The 23,278-nt window shown below is 43.9% G+C and overlaps 1 protein-coding gene across 1 annotated transcript in view; it reads left to right on the top strand.

Annotated features, from left to right (window-relative positions):
* LOC124556263 (glutamate decarboxylase) overlaps positions 1-23,278 on the top strand; it is a 167,992-nt gene that overhangs the window by 98,207 nt on the left and 46,507 nt on the right. Inside the window, exon 8 of the mRNA XM_047130249.1 lies at positions 1,466-1,533. Within this exon, the coding sequence (XP_046986205.1) occupies positions 1,466-1,533 (68 nt within the window). The remainder of the gene's footprint in view (positions 1-1,465; positions 1,534-23,278) is intronic.

Genomic DNA, 23,278 nt, shown 5'->3' with positions numbered 1-23,278 from the left:
TTGCTGAAATGATGGATCGGACTGTTTCAAAATTTGTTCTCTGACTTTGACATCAGGTACATTGTACACGATCGCATCATGCAATGTAACATCTGAATATAAAGCACCACAAGCACATTTGAATTTGCATTTCCCTGTCATACCTTGCAAATATGCTATCCACTCACGATAAGTGTGTTATGACCGTTTTTTGCAATTGAAGAATTGATACCTAGCTGCTACCACATACACTTGTTGGTTATAATAGTTTGTTAGTGAGTCTATAACACTGTCATACGCAAGTGGTGTTAGGAAAGAGTTTTCGAATTAATCTTAACACTGCACTGCCTACTGTGGATAACAGATAAGAAAGTTTCACAGTACTTTGTATTTTGTGAGCTAGCAAATGTGACTCGAACTGTCCTAATCACTCCAGCCGTTCCTCTTATTGGTCACAAAACTGTCGAAAAGGTGGTATAGCAGCCGAAGTAGGCGGTGCTTGTTTTGTTGGGTGCGTAGCATTGGCCAGTAGCTGCTGCACGGTGTTGAGTAGAGCAGAAATCTGCTGCGTCTGAAACAGAAACATTTGCGTTAGCTGTGTGGCATCTAACGGAGCAGGGGGCAGTACAGGAGTCTGATGCTGAACAGGAGCGGCACTTACATTCACTTCGGATCGAGGGCGCTCCCGTCGTGGTGCGGTCCTATTCCGCACACCATTGCCCGACGTCGTTTCACCGCCTTCTCTGGTCTTCCATTCTTCATCTTCATTACGGCGCTTGTTGTTACGCCAGAACAGTTAATACCCGGAGTTAATGTTTAAGATAAATTAAAACTGACTGCCGTTTTCCACTACTACATAACAATAGAACATTAACTAATACTGCAAATCTGCTGTATAGTATGTCTTTTTGCCACATTTATGAGCATTTTATGCTATCCAGCTTGCTTTTTCATGTCGATGAGAAAAATTATCAACTGCTACAATAGGTCACATCAACTCCTGCAAAGCAGAGACAACGGTAATCAATCGAAAGACTCAAAAAATTGCATGCGTTTGGCCAAAGTTCCAGATTACATTAACATACTTGCATTATAAGTATTAACTTTCTTAAAAGCATTAGTTGTTAGATATTTGAAGGTATGGGTCAGACCATGAGTTAAACAGTATGTATGTTAGTGAGCATCATGTTCTACGACAATTTGTACACTTAATCCTACATGTACATCACCAGGTAAAATGTAAAACAAATATTATTTCTGGATGCAGACTGGCTAGAAGCACTTTATTATCTCTGTCAGTAGTCTAAATCAACTATTAGTGTAAAAACAGATGTACTTTTAGATTTTTCTCCCATAAAAATGCTAACGATCAACAAGATAATGTCGCTGTTTCAGCAGATTATTTTGCATTGTTATAGAAGATGTGCGTGCTATGTTTCATTAAAACACACCAGCTTCATCGTTATTTTTTTTTCTTTTTTTGCAGGCGGCGTGGGGAGGAGGCTTGCTGATGTCTAGAAAATACCGCCATCCGAGATTCACAGGTGTCGAGCGGTGAGTGCTCATATTGGCAGCTTTAGAATATTGCCCCATTAAATTGTTATTCACTCTTCGATAAGGATCTCAGCTGGAATACGGATGTCCTAAATTGTCAATAGGCGTAAATGCATTTAATACTTTGAAAAGAAAAATCACAATGACGCTCACGTTTAACCTAAGCTGCCGACTGACGTAAATATCTCTAATACTATCGAAATGAATTGTTCATGACGCGCAGATTATTTAGTTTAATGCAGGTATACTTGTGTTTCCGTAGCGCCACTGATAATCAACCATATATATGTGGCAACACCGCGATAAATGCATGCTTGAACATAAATGTAGATACTAGCCAAGCCTATAGATTGCGCTATTGTATATGGCCACGAACGGCCACTGCGCAATGTCCTCTATGCCTTGCAAGCGTCGGTCGTGGTTAGAACAATGTTCTGTGTAGTTGTGAGTGCATTATGTCGGAGCTAAGTGAATTCGAACTTGAGCATACTGTTTGTCTCGTATGGTAGGTGGTTCCATAACCTCCGTAGCCGATGAGTTTGGTATTCCAAGAGGCACCGCATCAGATTTAGCGGAAAAACATCATCCGCTAAGACACTACGAAGACGAACGTGTGTGTTAAATGAATTTTACAGGTCACTTAAGAGGATTGTGACAAAAACTAAGAGGAAGACAGCTGTAAAAGTTATTGCAGAATTGAATGTCACAGTCGCGAACTCTGTCAGCATCAAAACAATACGAAGGGGGCTCTCTAAGCTGGGGACTGCAGGACAAACTGAAATTCAAAAACCACTCGTCAGTGATGCAAATGTTCGTAACAGAAAACGTGGTGCCGAAGCCTTTAAACCTGGACTATGGAGCAAAGGACGAAAGGAATTTCGTCAGCCGGCCGCGGTGGCCGAGCGGTTCTAGGCGCTTCAGCCCGGAACCGCGCGACTGCTACGTTCGCAGGTTCGAATCCTGCCTCGGTCATGGATGTGTTTGATGTCCTTAGGTTAGTTAGGTTTAAGTAGTTCTAAGTTCTAGTGGACTGATGACCTCAGATGTTAAGTCGCATAGTGCTCAGAGCCATTTCTTTTAATTTGGTCAGATACGTATTGTTGCGCACTGTTTTCAGCTTCTGGCCGAGTTTACGACCAAAGAGTGAAACATGGCGGCGCTACGGTGATGATTTAGACAGCCATGTCGTGGTATTCCATGGGTCCTATGGTTACTCTGCAAACTCGCATTACTACCAAGGAGTATGTCACTATTCTTTGTAATCAGATCCATCCCATGGTGCACTGTTTGTTCCCCAGTGTTCCAAGACGACATGGCGTCTGCTGACACAGAGCGCATCGTGCAGGACTTGTTTTGTAGGCAGGAGGATGGATTTTTGCATCTCCCCTGCTTACCACAGTGATCAGATCTCAATATTATTGAGACTTTGTGGTCTACTTTGGAGAGAAGTGTGCGTGATCGCCAACCACTTCCAGCCTCGTTACCCGAACTTGCCACTATTTCGCAGGAGGAATGATAGAAGATCCCCTTGAAAATCATACAGTATCATTATTCATCCATTCCGAGACGACTGGAAGCTGAATGCCAACGTTTTTCGTACACAGTATTAAGCATTCTAGTGTGGTGGGCATTTGGTTTTTCCATATTTTTGTGCACCCCCTATAGTTCAGGCAAACATCATTCGTCTCCTTCACTTTGCAGCAGTGTGTGAGCTGATATGAAACTTCCTGGCAGATTACAGCTGTGTGCGGGCAAGTGCTCTACCGTCTGAGCTACCCAAGCACGACTCACGCCCCGTCCTCACAGCTTCACTTCTGCCAGTATCTCGTCTCCTACCTTCCGAACTTCACAGAAGCTCTCCTGCGAACCTTGTAGAACTAGCACTCCTGGATGAAAAGAAATTACGGAGACATGGCTTAGCCACAGCCTGGGGGATGTTTCCAGAATGAAATTTTCACTCTGCAGCCGAGTGTGCGCTGATATGAAACTTCCTGGCAGATTAAAACCGTGTGCCGGACTGAGAACCGAACTCGGGGCCTCTGCCTTTCGCGGGCAAGTGAAGTTCCATCATTCATCTCACTTTTTTTTTGCATTTCGACACAGGTCTCTGGAGTTTCCAAAAAAATACCCATAGATTCCTTCTAAAGGAATTCTTTTAACAGCACAATTCAGTTAGTAGAAGAAGTATAAATCTGAAAACAGCGCATTGATGGTTAAGTTGTACTTTGAACTATAGCTTCTCTTCACAGTACTTTGATAAGCTATTTTTTTTATTAGAAGGCGCTGAATAAATCCTCCATAGTGTCATAGGTGTGATATCCACTAAGTTTGACTCTTGTTTCTAACTTTCAAGTTTTTCAAAAATGGCTCAAATGGCTCTAAGCACTATGGGACTTAACATCTGAAGTCATCAGTCCCCTAGACTTAGAAATGCTTAAACCTAACTAACCTAAGGACAACATACACAACCATGCCCGAGGCAGGATTCGAACCTCCGACCGCAGCAGCATCCTGGTTCTGGACTGAAGCGCCTAGAACCGCTCGGCCACAGTGGCCGGCTTCAAGTTTTTAACTTTGTTTTACATACGCAGTTGGTCACGAAAACTGCAACATCGTGAAGGATAGAATGTAGTAAAATAATGGTTATTATATTATAATATATACAGAAAGAATACATGGTTAAATTTGTAGGTAACTTGAGGATATACTGGGTGCAAAATCTAGTACGCAGAGCTGACACATCTGGCAGCAATAGTGACTCTAACCCGGTTGGCCATTGTATCGCACAGAGCTTGGATGACATATGGATACGTCATTGCATGCTCCTTCATTTCTGTGTTTGAGTTCATAAGTCGTAGCGGCTGGTAAATGTTTGTGTGTCAGTAATTAGGCACCTATGACCATATGTTTTCAGTGAGTGAGAGATTCACAAAACATGCTGGGCAGTGCAACAGTCAAACAACCTCTGTATCGAGATAGATCAGGACAGCATGGGCACATATAGTATTGAGTTACCCTGTTAAAGGATAACGTCACAGAGACCTCGAAAGTAACAGCGCCTGTCCAAATTACCAGCTGAGAGAACGACAGGTGGTCTTATTGTCTGCCCACTGGCACTCTTATACCTTTACACCAGGTGTTGTGCATGTACGACGATTACGAATGGAGCCTGGCTACGTTTGTTCTCCTTCATGCCTCCACACACGGATACACCCATCGTGATGCTGCGTGCAGAATTGGGACTCATGTGAAAAGATGCATGGTGCCACTGCTGTGTCCAGTGTTGTCGTTGGTGCACCACTGTCGACACATCTCTCTCTACTGCCACATTGAGGGAAGTGCAACAGTGTTCGCCGTGCTAATAGACCATGGTGCTGCAGATGTTGTCGCGCTTCCCATGTGGCTAGTGGTTTGCAAACAAGTCCACTCACTGACTCAGTATACATGACACGACTGTAGGATCCTGTGTGGCCAAAACGGTATGTGCGTCCTCTCGTGCGCTAGTCGTTCAAATGGCTCTGAGCACTATGGGACTTAACATCTACGGTCATCAGTCCCCTAGAACTTAGAACTACTTAAACCTAACTAATCTAAGGACGTCACATAACACCCAGTCATCACGAGGCAGAGAAAATCCCTGACCCCGCCGGGAATCGAGCCCGGGAACCCGGGCGTGGGAAGCGAGAACGCTACCGCACGACCACGAGCTACGGACTGCGCTAGTCGTGTGTGGTCGCTTAAATCCTGCGTGGCGTGTAGTATGGCCCTCCTAAACATATCGTTTCCGTATTCTCGTGACGTTCATGAGATCCTGACCAATGCGAACATTGATATTGGGGAACAAAAAACCGCGAGATTGATGCCTCACGGCCTTGTCACTGTCGAAACCCAACACGCGCTGGTAGACGCCTTTCCTTCTTACACGAGGCGGCGGCGCGGAAATAGTAATTATTTGCATATGCAAGAATTTAGTACGCTTCATCCCAATTTGACGTATTTTCCATGGCGTTTTCGCGCTGTTGCAATTTTATTGACCAGTAGTATATATGGACGAAAACCCGATACATATACTAGCGTGCAAAACATAGGGACGAAAGTAACGTTCGCATGGTATGTCACTGCCAATTTATTTAGCTCTACGAAACTGTTACCAAACATAGAAAGACTTATTATGGTAAACTACAGAAGATAACTGGAAGAAATACGCAAGAAGATAAACAGAAATGACACTTTTATTCAAAGATTTTCGATGCCACCGCAAACTGTCGTCCATTAAAATGAAGTCAGCACCGTATGTATCCCTGAAAACCCGTATATAGGGGCCGCGCGTGGTAGCCGAGCGGTCTCAGGCGTCTTGTCACAGTACGCGCGGCTTCCCCCATCGGAGGTTCGAGTCCTCCCTCGGGCATGGGTGTGTGTGTCGTCCTTTCCTAAGTTAGTTTAAGTTAGATTAAGTAGTGTGTAAGCTTAGGGACCGATGACGTCTGCAGTTTGGTGCCATAAGACCTTACCACAAAAAAAGGCGCATATAGGGAATGAATACAGTGTCACAATAACGTTGAGCGGTGAATGTGCCGCGTTCGAAGATTGGGAAGTCAGTACGCCCGTGCAACATTATGCCTCCCCACATCATATAACCTGGACCACTGAAACGATCATGTTTGACAAGGCTTGACCTACAAGGTGGGAACACAGAGGTGCGAACATGTAATGCACCCAGCAACTTTGTCGAACATGATCGTTTTGGTGGTCCACGTGTTAGGATGTGGCTGAGGCATAATGCTGCATGGGCGTACTGACCTTCAAATCTTTGAACACCGTACACTCAACAGTCAGCGTTATTGTGACGCTGTACTGCTTCCCAAAGCGCTGCTTTTCACGGGGGCAGTCGACCCCGATTTAATTTTTAGGATTCCATACCTCAGTCAGTAAAAACGAAACCTTTATAGGATCATTTTGTTGGGCGCCTATCTCTCCGTCTGTTAAGGCCCCTTTTCTCAGGAACGGCCGAGGTATCAAGATGAAACTTATGTCAAATACGAAGCTCCACGGTACCTTGGTGGTGCAAAAAATTTGAGCTTCCAAGTCAACGCGATTAAAAGATGCGGCTATTTATGTCACAGATTTAGATACTCGGAAACTCACTCATCAAAAACTATAAATGAACTATCTATATACATAATTAAGTTTGTCGGAATCCTCAGGGCGCGAGACACACTCACTCTAGTCCGGTTTTTATGGATGACAATGCGCGACCGCATCGAAGAGCGCAGGTGGACAATCTCTTGCAACGAGAGGATATCCGGCGAACAGACTGGATTGCCAGTTTCCCTGACTTAAACCCCATCGAATATGTGTAAGATGCGTCGAGCAGAAGTATTGCAGCACGTGCACATGCACCGCCGACCATTCATTCGCGCTGGTGGAGGAACGGAAGGTCCTACCATAATAACTCCTTACAGCCTCGTGGCCAGCATGGGAGCCCGTTGCAGAGTATGCACTGTCGGCCGTGGTGATCACACGCCTTATTAAGAGCCGTGCCCCGCTTATGCAATGTCCAGGGGACCATAATAAATCTCAGCGACTTCAGTGCAATTACTGTCTTTAAATAAACCATTTGTATGCGCCAATCCTCATTGCTTATTTCTTTCAGTTACCTTCTGTAGTATACTGTAGCATTTCTGTCTATGTATCGAGGTTTGTTACTTGGCAGTAACACATCATGTGGAAGTTACTTTCGTCCTTAAGTTTTCCGCACCAATGTATAATAAGCAAGCAGAAACTATTGTTTCCGGGTAGTTAGTTACCATTTTCACCATAGTTAGAACTTAGATCGGGCATTACACAGAAAGGTAACAACTAGGTTTACCTCCTTAAGGGGAGGTTTACTATCTTTTGGTTCAAAAAATCGATTTTTTTAAACTGCATTTTTGGATCCGTAAAAGTGTTTAGAATCCACCTCTGAAACGGTTTTTCCGAATACGGAACGGAAATGTTTGTTATTCGCGGTTGAATAAAAAAATGCACCTGCCCGAAATCGGCCTTTTTCACGGACCGGTTTTTTTCGGGAATTTCCACTTTGCAGCCGCTAAAAATTATTTTATGTGCTTGCCCATGACTAAAACTGATAAAGTGATCAAGTAGCTTACGACGTACTGCGGCTTGGCAATGCGAGGTCATTCCAGTTCGGTGTAACAGATGAAGAAGGCAATTTGGGCAACGTATTTCCACAAGTGTTTGACGGATGACCACCCACAACACCAAAATTGTCCGGCTGGGGAAGTGGCGCATTATAGAGGCTACCGGACATCTGGACGAATATCAACACGACCAGCCGCTCTCCAAAGAAGTTCAAAAAGTCATTTATCCGATATACGAAGCCCTTTCGTAAGAAAAGCTATTGTACCGGTACTTGGGACGAAACACACAAAATTCAAATGAAAGTTTGAACGCGTGTGTTTGGAAGTTAGCTCCCAAGCATTTGCATTCTGGTGCGAAGACTGTGGAGATTGCGACTTTCCTGGCAGTGAGCAGACCCAAGGCAGGGTATTCAGCAATTCTGAAGACCGTGACAACAATGGACGTCACCCTGGGACTATATTCGACGCAGTTCGCCAAGCAATCGGACGACCACCTGATTCAAGCGGCCGAAAACCGCTTGTCACCGGCCGTACGAGCGGCTCTGGAGCAGCGCATAATGGATCAGATCGAACAGAACGCCCTCTATGAGGAAGAGGAAGGACTAGTTTATGGGCCCGGAATAGCAGATTGAACGTAAGTTGCATAATATTGCATTTATATGTAGTCAAAACTTCAAACGCGTTGCTCTCGAAATGACTTTTTTTATCGCGCGGTATGGTAACTCCCAATCTACTGAACCGATTGGCATGATTCTTTGTTTCCGACGAAGCTAACTAAGTTGTCTAGGAGTTGTACCTCTTTTATTCCGATCCATCAAGTATAAATATTTTTACTTGGCCGACGAAGTCGAAAAATCGACGAAAAAACGCTATTTTTTTCAAATGGTCGCCATTTTGTTTACTATGGTCCAAATAACTTAAGCGAGGTACAACTCCTAAAGAATGTTATATACTTCACCTACGTCAACTCAATTTCGATTTCAGACGAGCCGGCTGACCTGTGACATACCGCGCGTGGAGGTCTACATCGAAATTTTGTTTGGTTCCGACGGCACTTCCGCCTTTGCTCTTCGACATTTCCAATCGAAAAATTTCCAGTTTTTAGAGGAAATATCAATAAACATATTGACCGAATTTGAAATTGATATCTATAACACATCGCGAGAAAAAAAATTCTCAAAGAACATTCTTTTTTGGGGCCAAAGATAGTAAACGTCCCCTTAATTTACTGAGTATCAGACACTCGTATTCAAGACTAGCGAGATTCCAATCAACGTCCAGCCAACATGATCTAGACTTTGTGATATTTATCAGAATAGCTATAAGTTAACGCTCAGATAGTTTTTGTTTGAAGACGACCAGAGCCTATACAAAAAAGTGAGCTACCGCTGCACTGTCGGCACGTGAAGCATTTACCTAGCGCCCTTTGAACGTAGGGACCACGTGATTCGGAGACTGCGCTCGTGATGGGCAGAGAACGCGCGCTCAGGTGCGGGCTGGGTCTGTGAATCAGCGTAGCTGGCAATGAGGGCGGCACCCGCAGCCTGTGATTAACGGCGGCATTAAAATTCAATTAGAGGGGCGCGACGCGCGTCGCCGCCAGCTGCCGCCTGCTCGCCCAGCTGCGATAAGCCGTCTCTCTGCCTTACCAGCTTAATCCCTCTGGCTATATACCGTATGTACAGAAGAAAACTAATGAACGTCCCGAACATCACACGTTGAGTCCTTTTCATTGTCAGTCAAAATTTCACGAAAAAGGAGGACTACTGAAGTGCTATAAATATTGCCAAACTCTGCGAAACCTTCCATGGCAGCATATAGCGACAGGCTGTGTGACGTATAATTTTATATATATAGATTTTCGGTGCCTACAGTGTCACGTCTTTCAGTGTCACACAAATTTTATTTTTAAAGGGGATCAAAAAATGGCTCTGAGCACTATGGGACTTAACATCTATGGTCATCAGTCCCCTAGAGCTTAGAACTACTTAAACCTAACTAACCTAAGGACATCACACAACACCCAGCCATCACGAGGCAGAGAAAATCCCTGACCCCGCCGGGAATCGAACCCGGGCGTGGGAAGCGAGAACGCTACCGCACGACCACGAGATGCGGGCTAAAGGGGATCACTTAAGACTATTTCCATGGGTTCGCCCCTCAAATTTCTCCCTCATTTCACAAAATTGTCGTCTGATGTAGTACAATCTGAAAAAATAAATTCCTTTTAAAGCACAGTTTCGTCTATAATTTATATTCAAAACCTTACACCTGTGTCACAGAACAAATCCTACATCGAGAATACTTTACACAAGTTTAAGGGAAGAAATGCTTCCGATAATTATTTCAGTATTTAAAGAACATCAAAATGTGAACAGGCTGAAATGGACAAACAGTACATGTCACTATGTTAATCAATTCAACTGTAAAAAGCTAAGGAGCATATTATTAGCAAAATGAGAATATGCAAAAGTGAAATGCCAAAATGAGCACTTCTCAATTGGGAGTAAATCAAAACAATCAGAATGGCTGAAAGAGAGCACAATAACATGAGCCATAAACGAATAAGAGCTAAGCAACTAAGCAAATTAGAGAATAGGCAAAAATGAGATGCCAACAAAATGAGAGCTGGCCGAACTCCGTCGGCACTTACATTGTTATATACGGTTGCGCTCGTGGCGGCACCTCGCGGCCCGTACGCAAGTTGTGCGATTGCTGTCGCAGGTCGACCCTTAATCTATGATGTTACAGCTGTCACGCTCCTCGAATTTTCTTCGTCTCTACTGTGGTTGGCCATGCACGCTAATTATGTTACTTGAACCGTATGAAATCAGGTGATAAATACATGTTATGAGTCAACAAGTATTCCGCAGAATTCTATATTTGGGACCACCTTAGAAAAAGGACGAAATTTTCCAAAATACGAAAGTCACATGGCTAGTAACAGTTTCGTATCTCATTATAGTGTTTATTTTACCTTAGTAGCAACTGCAAGTAAATTTTCTTAAGTATAAATTATTAATACGAGCTTTGATAGTAGCTTTATTCACGACCGACAGGGATTGCTCAATTCTTAAGAAATTAGACTCATATTCGGGAGGAACAGGTTTCAAATTTCGGTACAACGATCCTAATTTGGGTTTTCCGTTGCACCCCTGAATCAGTTAAGGGGTGCGAAAAGGTTCATTTGGAAACGCCACGGTGGATTCCTTCTCCCACTATATCCAAATCAGCACCTTACCCTTTTCATCCCCGAGACACAAGGAAAAATATCTTACTCCTATGAAACTTCCTGGCAGATTAAAACTGTGTGCCCGACCGAGACTCGAACTCGGGACCTTTGCCTTTCGCGGGCAAGTGCTCTACCAACTGAGCTACCGAAGCACGACTCACGCCCGGTACTCACAGCTTTACTTCTGCCAGTACCTCGTCTCCTACCTTCCAAACTTTACAGAAGCTCTCCTGCGAACCTTGCAGAACTAGCACTCCTGAAAGAAAGGATATTGCGGAGACATGGCTTAGCCACAGCCTGGGGGATGTTTCCAGAATGAGATTTTCACTCTGCAGCGGAGTGTGCGCTGATATGAAACTTCCTGGCAGATTAAAACTGTGTGCCCGACCGAGACTCGAACTCGGGACCTTTGCCTTTCGCGGGCAAGTGCTCTACCAACTGAGCTACCGAAGCACGACTCACGCCCGGTACTCACAGCTGTACTTCTGCCAGTACCTCGTCTCCTACCTTCCAAACTTTACAGAGACGAGGAAATTAGGTAGCGTGGTTATTTTCTGCAGATGTCTTCTGTTAAGAAAATTTCCTTAGGAATTCCCAGAAAAACTGGGCTAGCAGATGTCCAGTTGTTGCAACCAACCAAGTGTAGCGGCTTAACGAGTCCTGGAAGCTTTACCACGATAACATGTAGCCTGAATAACATGCTTGCCATAGAATGTGAAGTTTCCCACAGTTGCGAAAGACTCACAGTCGGGAGAAACAGAACAAGGGCATGGGTGGGGTGCGGCACCAGGATGGTGCTTTCAAAGATTTACAGAGAAGGCTAACATAAACACCAGCCCTAGAAGATTAACAATAATTCCAAGGCAGCCATTCGGCTGGTTGTATGTTGGGAGTGAGAAGTGGTGGGTGGTTGGAGGAAGAGGTAAAAAGTAGCAGGTGACGCGAGGGAGACTTGGACTTGAGATGGAAGGTGGCAGTGGCCTTTAGTGATCGGTAGTGGCAAGAAAAGTTAGATGGTGTGGAATAAGCGCTGAACCAGTGCAGGACGGCCCCACAAGCAGCCATCCGGCCGACACAAAGTAAGAAGGTGAACCATTTCATCTGTATTGGAGGACTGTGGATACTCAGCCATTCTGGTGTAATGAATTAGAAATGAGTAGCATATTTTTGGATAGCGGACTGGACATGGTAGGAGCACTTTTTCATCCACGATACTGTAAAACACATCTGTTCTAATGCATGGTCTTTGCCTTCCATATTCTGGGTAGAGATAGTATGGAGTAAAACAAGAAAAAAAGTCCAGTAAACATGTGCTCTAAAATGCATACCTTAAGAGCTATGAGCACTTGTTCAGGAGAAGAGACGTGTTTCACAGTAGTGAAGATGAATAAGTGCTCATGGGCCTTCCAGTGTGCATTTTAGCACACATGTTTACTGGAAATCATTTCTTGGTTTGTCCATACTGTCCCATCTCAAAATAAAAGCTTGCAGTAGAGGAGATGTGTTTTACAACATGGAAAATGAAGAAGTGCTCATAGCTCTTAAGGTATGCACTTTAAAGCCCATGTTTAGTAGACTTCCTTTCTTCTTGTTATTGAGGAATCAATTGCTGAAGTTTTGCCGTTGATTTTTGGAACACCTTCCATACGTGTCCAGTGGTGCGGTAGCCTTAGTAAGCGAGGCGGAAACTGTATTATAGTTTGCTAATTGAGTTCGGATTCCAGTTAACTGAAAGTGAATGAATGTTGTTTTGTAGTTATATTTCTATTCAAGTGTTTCCTCCCCAGTAGTCAGTACGTAACGTAGGTTACGTTAAGGTTTTTATTACGGCCGAGATTTTGTAATTCATATTTTTTTCGTGTTTTACCGATCCAATGAGCAAACTACAGATCTTACAGAAAAAGTTGTCAAAGATCCTAAGAAACTTTCGTAAGTTTAGTTTAAAGTCCTCCTGTCACTGAGTTTATAATGTGAAGTTTGTAACGTAAAGTTTAGAGGGAGTCACACACCACTAGGATAATTTTTGCGCTTTAATGTGTCTTAAGTGAAGGCCGCAGACCAGAAAGCGTACGAGGAAAAATTGTACAGACGCATAACAGTAAGTTGTCCTTTTAATTTAGAAGACAAACAGTGACAAACAGTAGAACTATTTCTTAATATAAAGCTGTATTTATTTAGAAAGTGGCAAATTTATTCAGTGTAAGGATTTAACCAGAGATTCCGAAGGAATGCACGAAGGATTTGTATTTTATTACACTACTGGCCATTAAAATTGCCACACCGAGAAGAAATGCAGATGATAAACGGGTATTCATTGGACAAATATATTATACTAGAACTGATATGTGATTAGATTTTCACGCAATTTGGGTGCATAGATCCTGAAAAATCAGTACCCAGAATAACCACCTCTGGCCGTAATAACGGCCTTGATACGCCTGGGCATTGAGTCAAACAGAGCTTGGATGGCGTGTACAGGTACAGCTGTCCATGCAGCGTCAACACGATACAACAGTTCATTTAGAGTAGTGACTGGCGTATTGTGACGACCCAGTTGCTCGGCCACCATTGACCAGACGTTTTCAACTGGTGAGAGATCTGGAGAATGTGCTGGCCAGGGCAGCAGTCAAACATTTTCTGTATCCAGGAAGGCCCGTACGGGACCTGCAACATTCTTTCGTGCATTATCCTGCTGAAATGTAGGGTTTCGCAGGGATCGAATGAAGGGTAGAGCCACGGGTCGTAACACATCTGAAACGTAACGTCCACTGTTCAAAGTGCCGTCACTACGAGCAAGAGGTGACCGAGACGTGCAGCCAGTGGCAACCCATACCATCACGTCGGGTGATACGCCAGTACGGCAATGACGAATACACGCTTCCAGTGTGCGTTCACCGCGATGTCGCTAAACACGGATGCAACCATCATGAAGCTGTAAACAGAACCTGGATTCATCCGAAAAAATGACGTTTTGCCATTCGTACATCCAGGATCGTCGTTGAGTATACCATCGCAGGCGCTCCTGTCTGTGATGCAGCGTCAAGGGTAACAGCAGCCATGGTCTCCGAGCTGATAGTCCATGCTGCTGCAAACTGTTCGTGCAGATGGTCGTTGTCTTGCAAACGTTCCCATCTGTTGACTCAGGGATCGAGATGTGGCTGCACGATCCGTTACTGCCATTTGAATAAGATGCCTGTCATCTCGACTGCTAGTGATACGAGGCCGTTGGGATCCAGCACGGCGTTCCGTATTACCCTCCTGAACCCACCGATTCCATATTCTGCTAACAGTCATTGGATCTCGACCAACGCGAGCAGCAATGTCACGATACGATAAACCGCAACCGCGATAGGCTACAATCCGACCTTTATCAAAGTCGGAAACGTGATGGTACGCATTTCTCCTCCTTACACGAGGCATCACAACAACGTTTCACCAGGCAACGCCGGTCAACTGCTGTTTGTGTATGAGAAATCGGTTGGAAACTTTCCTCATGTCAGCACTTTGTAGGTGTCGCCACCAGCGCCAACCTTGTGTGAATGTTCTGAAAATCTATCATTTGCATATCACAGCTTCTTATTCCTGTCGGTTAAATTTCGCGTTTGTAGCACGTCATCTTCGTGGTGTAGCAATTTTAATGGCCAGTAGTGTATTTCATCTAACTTTTTAACGTCAGCTAGAGAATATTAACTAACGCATTTTCACTTATGCGTACCTCTACTTTGAGTGTACTACAACGAGGATTTTATTGTGAGTCTGCAGTAGCATCGTTTAATTATTAATGAGGAGAAAGAAGCCGAGATGGTGAGAAGTGCCCGCGGCTGCGGGTGACTGCTGTTGATAAATGAGTGTGTAATTAGCCCCATACGCAATTAGTGCAGCAGCCGGCGGCCGGCGGCCTGCGACCCTGTTCCATTATTGTAATCCGCGGTTACACTTCACTGGCGCTGAATGAAACGGGAGAGCGAGGGTAGGGCTGCGCGCCGACCCTCCGTCAGAATCACGGCCGCACCCTCGTGGCCCCTGCACTTAACTCGTGCCGACACGTATACGCACACTTCCGGCCCTCATCGTCCTCCAATTTGCCGAAAACTAGCATACTATTGGCTACTTTCCACGTACTTATTTGATGCAGTCGCGTCTCATTTTCCACATGAACGATTCACTTTGGCTTATTACCTAGATGCTACACTTCCGGCATCAGAGTTGTGTACCGAATACAGTCTCTGTTCGTTATCCCACACACCGAGCGAAGTGGCGCAGTGGTTAGACACTGGACTCGCATTCGGGAGGACGACGGTTCAATCCCGCGTTCGGCCATCCTGATTTAGGTTTTCCGTGATTTCCCTAACTCGCTCCAGGCAAATGCCGGGATGGTTCCTTTCAAAGGGCACGGCCGACTTCCTTCCCCATCCTTCCCTAAACTGATGAGACCGATGACCTCGCTGTCTGGTCTCCTTCCCCCAACAAACCAACCAACCGTTATCCCACAACTTGATAAATACTCTCACTGTCAACTGTATGAGAAACAGCCACACCACACACACCTCATAGATACATCACGCTAATACCGTATAACATGGCCGATAACTTTAATAGAGGTATCAACTCGGCGAGGAAGGGAGTACACAAGTTTTTCTTTTATTTCATATATGCCGTACACAGCTGATGCCACTCATTGATTTTGACATCTCATGTCGCTACCATACTGCGGGGATGTTGCGCGCTAAATTTCACCTGTTATTCCAAACAGACCTAAAATTTTCTGTTGGATAAAAATCGGGTGATTTAGTGGGCCAGTCGAGGCGCTAGGAACCTATCCATATAGCCCTGTGAACACAGTTATTGTCACCTTAACAGCTGGGTGTGTCCACTGCATTATCATCACGAATGTGTAGAAAAAAGGGCAACACTTGGTCATCGAGAAAGATGATATGCTGACTGCAGTACAATTTTACTGCCGCCAACTTACATTTCGCGGAAAGACCACAAAGACAAGATAAGAGAGATTAGGGCTTGTACAGAGGCATATAGGCAGCCATTTTTCCCTCGTTCTGTTTGGGAGTGGAACAGGGAGAGAAGATGCTAGTTGTGGTACGAGGTACCCTCCGCCATGCACCGTATGGTGGATTTCGGAGTATGTATGTAGATGTAGATGTCGATCCTGGTCCATGTTCACAGTATTTTGAATGAGAATGGCAAAATCATGACACGAAAACACCCCCAAAATATCACAGAACAACCTCCGGGCTGAACTACACGCCTCACAGATTGCTGGTTAAACGCTTCATTGTGCTGTCGGTGTTCTCGACGCCTTTCAAGAGGCCATTGCCACTCGTCGGACCGCTTAGCTATTGTCCCCTTTCTGCGTTGTCTGGCCCATTGAAAACATGCATCTTTATGTGCCGTTGTAACCAACAGCCTTTTACAAGGTATCTGACTCCGTGTGGCCAATTCATGGAGCTCCCTTCACACTGTTCGCTCCGAAACTGGTTGAAGTGGACTTGCATCCACTATCAGCAGAAATTCCTGTCGGGTTTGAAACCTGTTGCCATTGACAAGGTGTGACGCTCGTCTCCGAACCTTATCGACAAGGATCTTTTTATGACCATTGTTCTTAGTCGTGTTAAATGCCTACGAGTGGCACACCATTCCTTGTAACAGGTTGTACTATCCTCAAAGAAACACCGACAAATCGTGTATTTTCATTCGCAGTGTGGCTATGGTATGTCCATATACAGTAGCTCTTTTTTGCATTTCTGCCAAGTCTCCACGTCAATTCATCGTTCTGCGCTGATTCCGTACAACCGACCGGCATATAAACACCAGCTTACTGCCATTACTACTCACGTCAACAATGGGGGGCGCATGGCCGACTGATGCGAGTTCTGCAGAATTTAAAGCGCTCCAAAGCGATCGGTGTGCTCCTTTAGAGGGATAACTAACATTTTGTCCGGTGAGCTTCCTTAGTAACGTGCAACACGTAGTTTCACCATGATGACTGTATGTACTCCAAAAAGGATTACATGGTGGAAATGTTTATGGCACAGTATTACTTCTGCAAAAACTACTCGCCAAAAATAGCACTCTTCTCTCAAATTTTTTGCAATATTTTATAACCTGCTCTGCACCATTCTCAGTATTCGTATATATCGTAGAAATGTGTGTGACTGTGAATAGCCATTCCTTTAACCTTTCAAACAAATGTTTCCAGTCAGTTGCTAACTTCCACAGTCCTCTGAGATGGAACAGCACCCTTTTCAGGGAACAAACATAAAATTTGACAGTAACGTAGTCACGATTTCCTGAATATAATTAACCATTTCTGTTAAGATTAAGAGCGGATTTCACTACAATATCATAGTAACGGCTAGAAAAGTACCTGCCGTGCTGTTTTGGGAATGGCCCATCATGCTTAGAACGTCCTTTAACAAATGTGATCCTCTCTGAATGAGAATCATTTACACTTGCTGTGAATTTCACTAAGTATTGTTTTTCATTTTCTTATGGTTCACTCTGTACTGCCTCTACCTCAAGGCCCCACAGTCTCGTAAGTGGTCTACTGTAAAAAATGGCCAGTTTGGGAAGAACCTTAGTGCCCACTGTGATGGTAAATTTACGCGCCTCTGGTTACAACAAATCTTTCTTTGGGTTATGTCACAATACTGAGGTCTCATTTAAGTAAGCAACTACAAGACAGCAATTTAATATATGAACGAATGGCAGCCGACTTTTTTTGCGTATCCTAGTACAATCAGTTTACCATAACTGTTTGTTCACAGCTGAATGTACCTATGTCGTTACCACGAGAGCGAATTGTAGTATTTCGTTGTTTACTGCTCTAAATTTTTGAAGTAAAATGTACTTCGCGTTACATGATTTTTCCGGCATATGGTACATTATGTTATTACCGTTTCGTGTCATACACATTATGAGGGTGAATCCTGATACCTGAGTCTGTAGTGTTCTTGTCAACGTATGTACTGTTTTACAGCACCACAGAATGAAACGTTTAGACCTCACGTATACCAGTACTGTCAAAAATAGCAGCTACTGTTAAAAATATTAAATCGGTGACGAATCCCTCCTGAAAATATACGTGTCATGACTGAAAGTCACTAATATAAAATATATAACATATCCACGTGTCTGTGAAAGGTAATATAGCTCTCTTTTCTCGAATTTGTACGTGCGATTAAACGCCTCACAACTCATCACATTTTTTCGCCACGTACACTGGAATACGTAGACAGTAGAGTTACGACTAACAAATACTGTATGTATGTACCAATAACTATATAATTAAGGAACCCAAGCCACAATGCACTGCAGCTTTCCAGACTCTTATAACCACAATGGCGTCCAGTCGAAGGTTCAAAATATCCAGTGTCTGTAGCTCTTTAGGAATGTCTAGTTATTTTTACAAGGGCTTAGCTCCTGCTCTACACTACCCACAGGCTAAGATAGTCCTTCATGAACTACAGTCACACACACACACACCAATAGTTTCAGTCTATATAAAAAGACGTGTGTCATTTAAAACAAGTGACTTTCAACCATAAATAAAAGTAGAACATTGTACAGCTATGGACAGAATTACATATTAGTACTGTTTATTTTACGTACGCTTAAAGACAATGAAGTATCAGCAACCATTGCTTTTTTTTCTAGAAATTAAAGCAGTAGAAATAGCAATGTGATTGAATAATTAATTACTTACTAATACGAGAGCCGAATATCGAGCTTAGGCATTGAAATGTGGTCACAAGACCAAAAGAATCGGCAATGTATCTAGTGATCACTGTGATCTATCTCAGCTGGAGCGAATCGGATATCTTAACATAAGACTAAACTTTACCAAGCTAAACTAAGCACATGGAAATGCGTCTAGCATCAGTCAATACATCAAGAAACTTTACAGATGATTCAGTTATGACAGAGGATGACTAACTTCCGTTTGTGACCTTAAAATCATTATCTTCTGCGCAAGTGTGATATTTCGCAATATGATGCAGATATTGGAAATGAGAATAGAATCACTCACCTCCAATGTGATGTAGGCATTGGAAATGAGAACAGAATTAATCATCTCATTTTTGCTTTTCTTCTTGTAACTTGCTCAACACACACACTACGAATTGCATAGCATACGAAAAACAATTTACATGAATAAGCTTACACTTTGAACAATAAGATAAATGAGTGACATACGTTAACACCTTACGAAGCCATAGTTTTTTTTTCCTCTGTCTGTCTAGCGTTAAGAATTTGCGCATTTATAGCATCATAATGCAAAAAATAACCTTCGCCTACCTACCTAAGAAAGTTGCTCCTCGATTCTTATTTTTCTTTTGTTCGGAATTGTCAGGTTAATAACGACGAGGAACTTCTCTACGTTTCTGCGTTTTCTTCTTCGCACTTTTTCTTTCCCATCCCCCTTCCCCAACACCCACCGCACACCCCACCCCCTCCCCACCCCCGTTTGGAAATTAGATATAGTTACAACGATGAGCTGTGGGAAAATCCATGGATGGGAAATCTTAACAATCTAATATATTTGGATAAATTATGAAATATTCGACCAGCTTCTGAAATGTCCTGAATGCCGGAAAAAACGCTTGGCGATTGTATGCAGGAAGGACGGGAGGAGAGATCAGCCGAGGTGAAATACAGTGAAAGTGTAGCACTCTTATCTGGAAGACTGCGGACCAAAGTCAGCAACACACGAATGAAATGACATTTGTTTCAAGTCTTTCGCAGCGAATGCAACATGGACGGCGTGAGACGTTCCATTGACAGGAGAATTCAGTAGTGTAATAACTTCTCTCAACCATTCACATAATTATTCCAGTCCATCGTCCTACAGCTGTCCAATTTGCATGAAATGCTACACTGAGGAGCCAAAGATACTGGTACATCTGCCTAATATCGTGTAGGGCCCCCGCCAGTACGCAGAAGTACCGCAACACGACGTGGCATGGACTCGATTAGTCTGAGGTAGTGCTGGAATGAAGTGATACCAAGAATCCTGCAGGACTGTCCATAAATCTGAAAGAGTACGAGTGGCTGGAGATCTCTTCTGAACAGCACATTGAAAGGCATTACACATATGCTAAATAATGTTCGTCTCTGGATAGTTTGGTGGCCAGCGAAAATGTTTAAACTCAGAAGAGTGTTTCTGGAGCAACTCTGTAGCAATTCTGGACGTGTGGGTTGTCTCATAGTTCTGCTGGAATTGCCCAAGTCCGTCGGAATGCACAATGGACATGAATGTATGAAGGTGATCAGACAGGATGCTTACGTACGTGTCACCTGTCAGAGTCATATCTAGACGTATCAGACGTCCCATATCACTCCAACTGCACACGCCCCACACTATTACAGAGCCTCCACCAGCTTGAACAGTCCCCTGCTGACATACAGGTCCACGGATTTATGAGGTTGTCCCCATACTCGTACACGTCTGTCCGCTCGATGCAATGTGAAACGATATTCGTCCGACCAGGAAACATGTTTTCAGCCATTAATAGTCCAGTGTCGGCGTTGACGGGCCCAGAGGCGTAAAGCTTTTGTCGAGCAGTCATCAAGGGTACACGAGTGGCCTTCAGCTCCGAAAGCCCGTATCGTTGTTGTTTCGTTGAAACGTTCGCACATTGACACTTGTTGATGGCCCAACATTGATATCTGCAGCAATTTGCCGAAGGATTGCACCTCTGTCACGCTCAACGATTCTCTTCAGTCGTCGTTGGTCCTGTTCTTGCAGGATCTTTTTCCGGCTGCAGCGATGTCGGAGATTTGAAATTTTGCCGGATTCCTGATATTGACGGTGCACTAGTGGAATAGTCATACGGGAAATCCCCACTTCATTGCTACTTCGGAAATGCTGTGTCCCACCGCTCGTGAGCCGACTAAAACACTACGTTCAAACTCACTTAAACCTTGATAACCTGCAATTGTAGTAGCAGTAACCGATGTAACGACTGTGCCAAACACTTGTCTTATTTAGGCGTAGCCGACCGCAGCACCACATTCTGCCTGTTTACTTACCTCTGTATTTGAATACGCATGCCTTCATCAGTTTATTTGGCACTTCAGTTAATGTGGCATCATGACATGTTCATTTCTGGTATAAATCAATTACATCGTCGGCGGTCAAACATTCAACACTAGTCCGTCATCCCTCCATGCCTCAAGAACTGACTTAAAACTTCTTCTTGCCCTTCATTCCTTGCGAATTTGACAGAGGACCTCTACTATACCACACGACAAAATCTTCCAGGAATAAAAAATTGCAGAGGCTTTATCTGGATTATAATTTCAACTAGTAACTGCTGCATAGTAGTGGCTGCATTTAATATTCATGACTAGTTAAAATGTTTTCAATACGACAGGAGGCCCCTGTGGAATGTGAAAGGAATGGAAACTATTGATCAGCTTTCGCATCAAGTCTCTCCCGTATACGTCACTAGAAACAACTTTCATGCATTTTCGTAACGATAATATCCCTGTATGACGAGAACTGAGCATGAATCTGATTGTGCTAGCGCCCAACTTAATTTCTCTGCTAACGTTAGTCTCGCAATGGTATAGCCTCCGTTCTTTGCCTTAGACCATGCAATGTTTTAGTTTCTTTGTTCCTGCCCTCATATTGTATTTTTATCTTACCTGTTAGACAACTTGAGAAAACGTATACGCCATCTGCATGCAGGCCGTTTAATTAGAGTTCAGTGTGTGTTAGTAGTTAAATTACAAGTGTGTTGGGTTTCTGAAGCGGCAACGGGAAATTATCTGGACGTTGTTTATGTTAGTTTGGGAAAAAGTCCTAAACATCTCACTCGTGTCTCGGGTTGATCAGTGTCATTGAGGCGCGCGGTTTCAATACTGGTATAGTTCACCTCCCTGTCTCGCAAGCTAATACCTTATCATACATGAGCATTCCAACATATTCTCGACAGAATGAAATGCATAATTCAGATAACTATAAAAATACTCTCAATATCAGTAGAGACATCCGCTGAAGCCCTTAACATAACAAGAGTAGCGCGTGATGCTGAAACGCTTCACGAAACATCTCATGTACTCTACTGAACTGAGGTCCAGTCTCGGGCCTGTAAATAGGCGGCGTAGGTAGCATATTTTGTCATCAAGTGTGTCATATTGATATGAAGGCCAAGAGCCTTGAATCTGGAGTTTCATCCAATCTAATAAAACAAGGCCGAGATGGTTCGAAGAATGTGAAAAAGATCTTAGTCAGATTGGTATCTCAGAGAGAGAAATTCCTGACAGGAATAAATTTAGAAGATTGGTGAAGAACTACTAAGGTTATAAAATGGCATCAACGTCCAAAAGACATAGAGGACCTTTGTCCGAAGAGCATAAACACGCATTTCTTGGTGGGCTCAGGAGTTACTGGCCGGAAGTCAAAGCTGGAACAAGAACAAGACCTAGACACTAAAATGAAATTGGTTGTAACCACCCAGTCCATAGGGGCTCAACCATAAATAAAAAGAATATTGATGTGAAGCTCTATACATATTGGTTTCAAGCATACGAAACCAAGAGCACGTAGTTACCAAGACGTTTTTACACTGAATAGCCAAAGAAACTGATACACCTGCCTAATATTAAGTAGGGCCCCTGCGAGCACGCAGAAGTGCCTAACAGGATGTGTCATGTGTGAAGTAGAGCTGGAGGGAAATGACACCATGAGTCCTGCGGGGCTGTCCATAAATCCGTAAGAGATCTCTTCTGAACAGCACGGTGCAAGGCATTCCAGGTATACTCAATAATTTTCATGTCTGGGGAGTTTGGTGGCCAGCGCAAGTGTTGAAACTCAGAAGAGTGTTCCTGGAGAAACTCTCTACCAATTCTGAACGGGTGGGGTGTCGCATTGTCCTGCTGTAACTGCCTAAGTCCGTCGGAATGCACAATGGATATGGATGGATGTAGGTGATCAGGCAGAATTCTTACGTGCGTACCAATAGTCAGAGTCGTATCCAGAATTATCAGGGGCCCATATCACACCAACTGCACATGCACCACACCATTACAGAGCCTCCACCAGCTACAACAGTCCCCTGGTGTCATGCAGGGTCCATGGATTCATGAGGTTGTCTCCATACCCGTACACGTCAATCCGCTCGATACAATTTGAAACGAGACTCGTCCGACCAGGCAACATGTTTTTAGTCGTCAACAGCCCAATGTCGGTGTTGACGGACCTAGGCGAGGCTCAAAAAATGGTTCAAATGGCTCTGAGCACTATGGGACTTAACTGCTGAGGTCATCAGTCCCCTAGAACTTAGAACCACTTAAACCTAACTAACCTAAGGACATCACACACATCCATGCCCGAGGCAGGATTCGAGCCTGC

Source organism: Schistocerca americana, chromosome X (assembly GCF_021461395.2).
Source record: "Schistocerca americana isolate TAMUIC-IGC-003095 chromosome X, iqSchAmer2.1, whole genome shotgun sequence".
NCBI lineage: Eukaryota > Metazoa > Arthropoda > Insecta > Orthoptera > Acrididae > Schistocerca > Schistocerca americana.
Note: the sequence above shows the minus strand (reverse complement) of the source record. Positions and strands in the feature narration are given on the sequence as shown.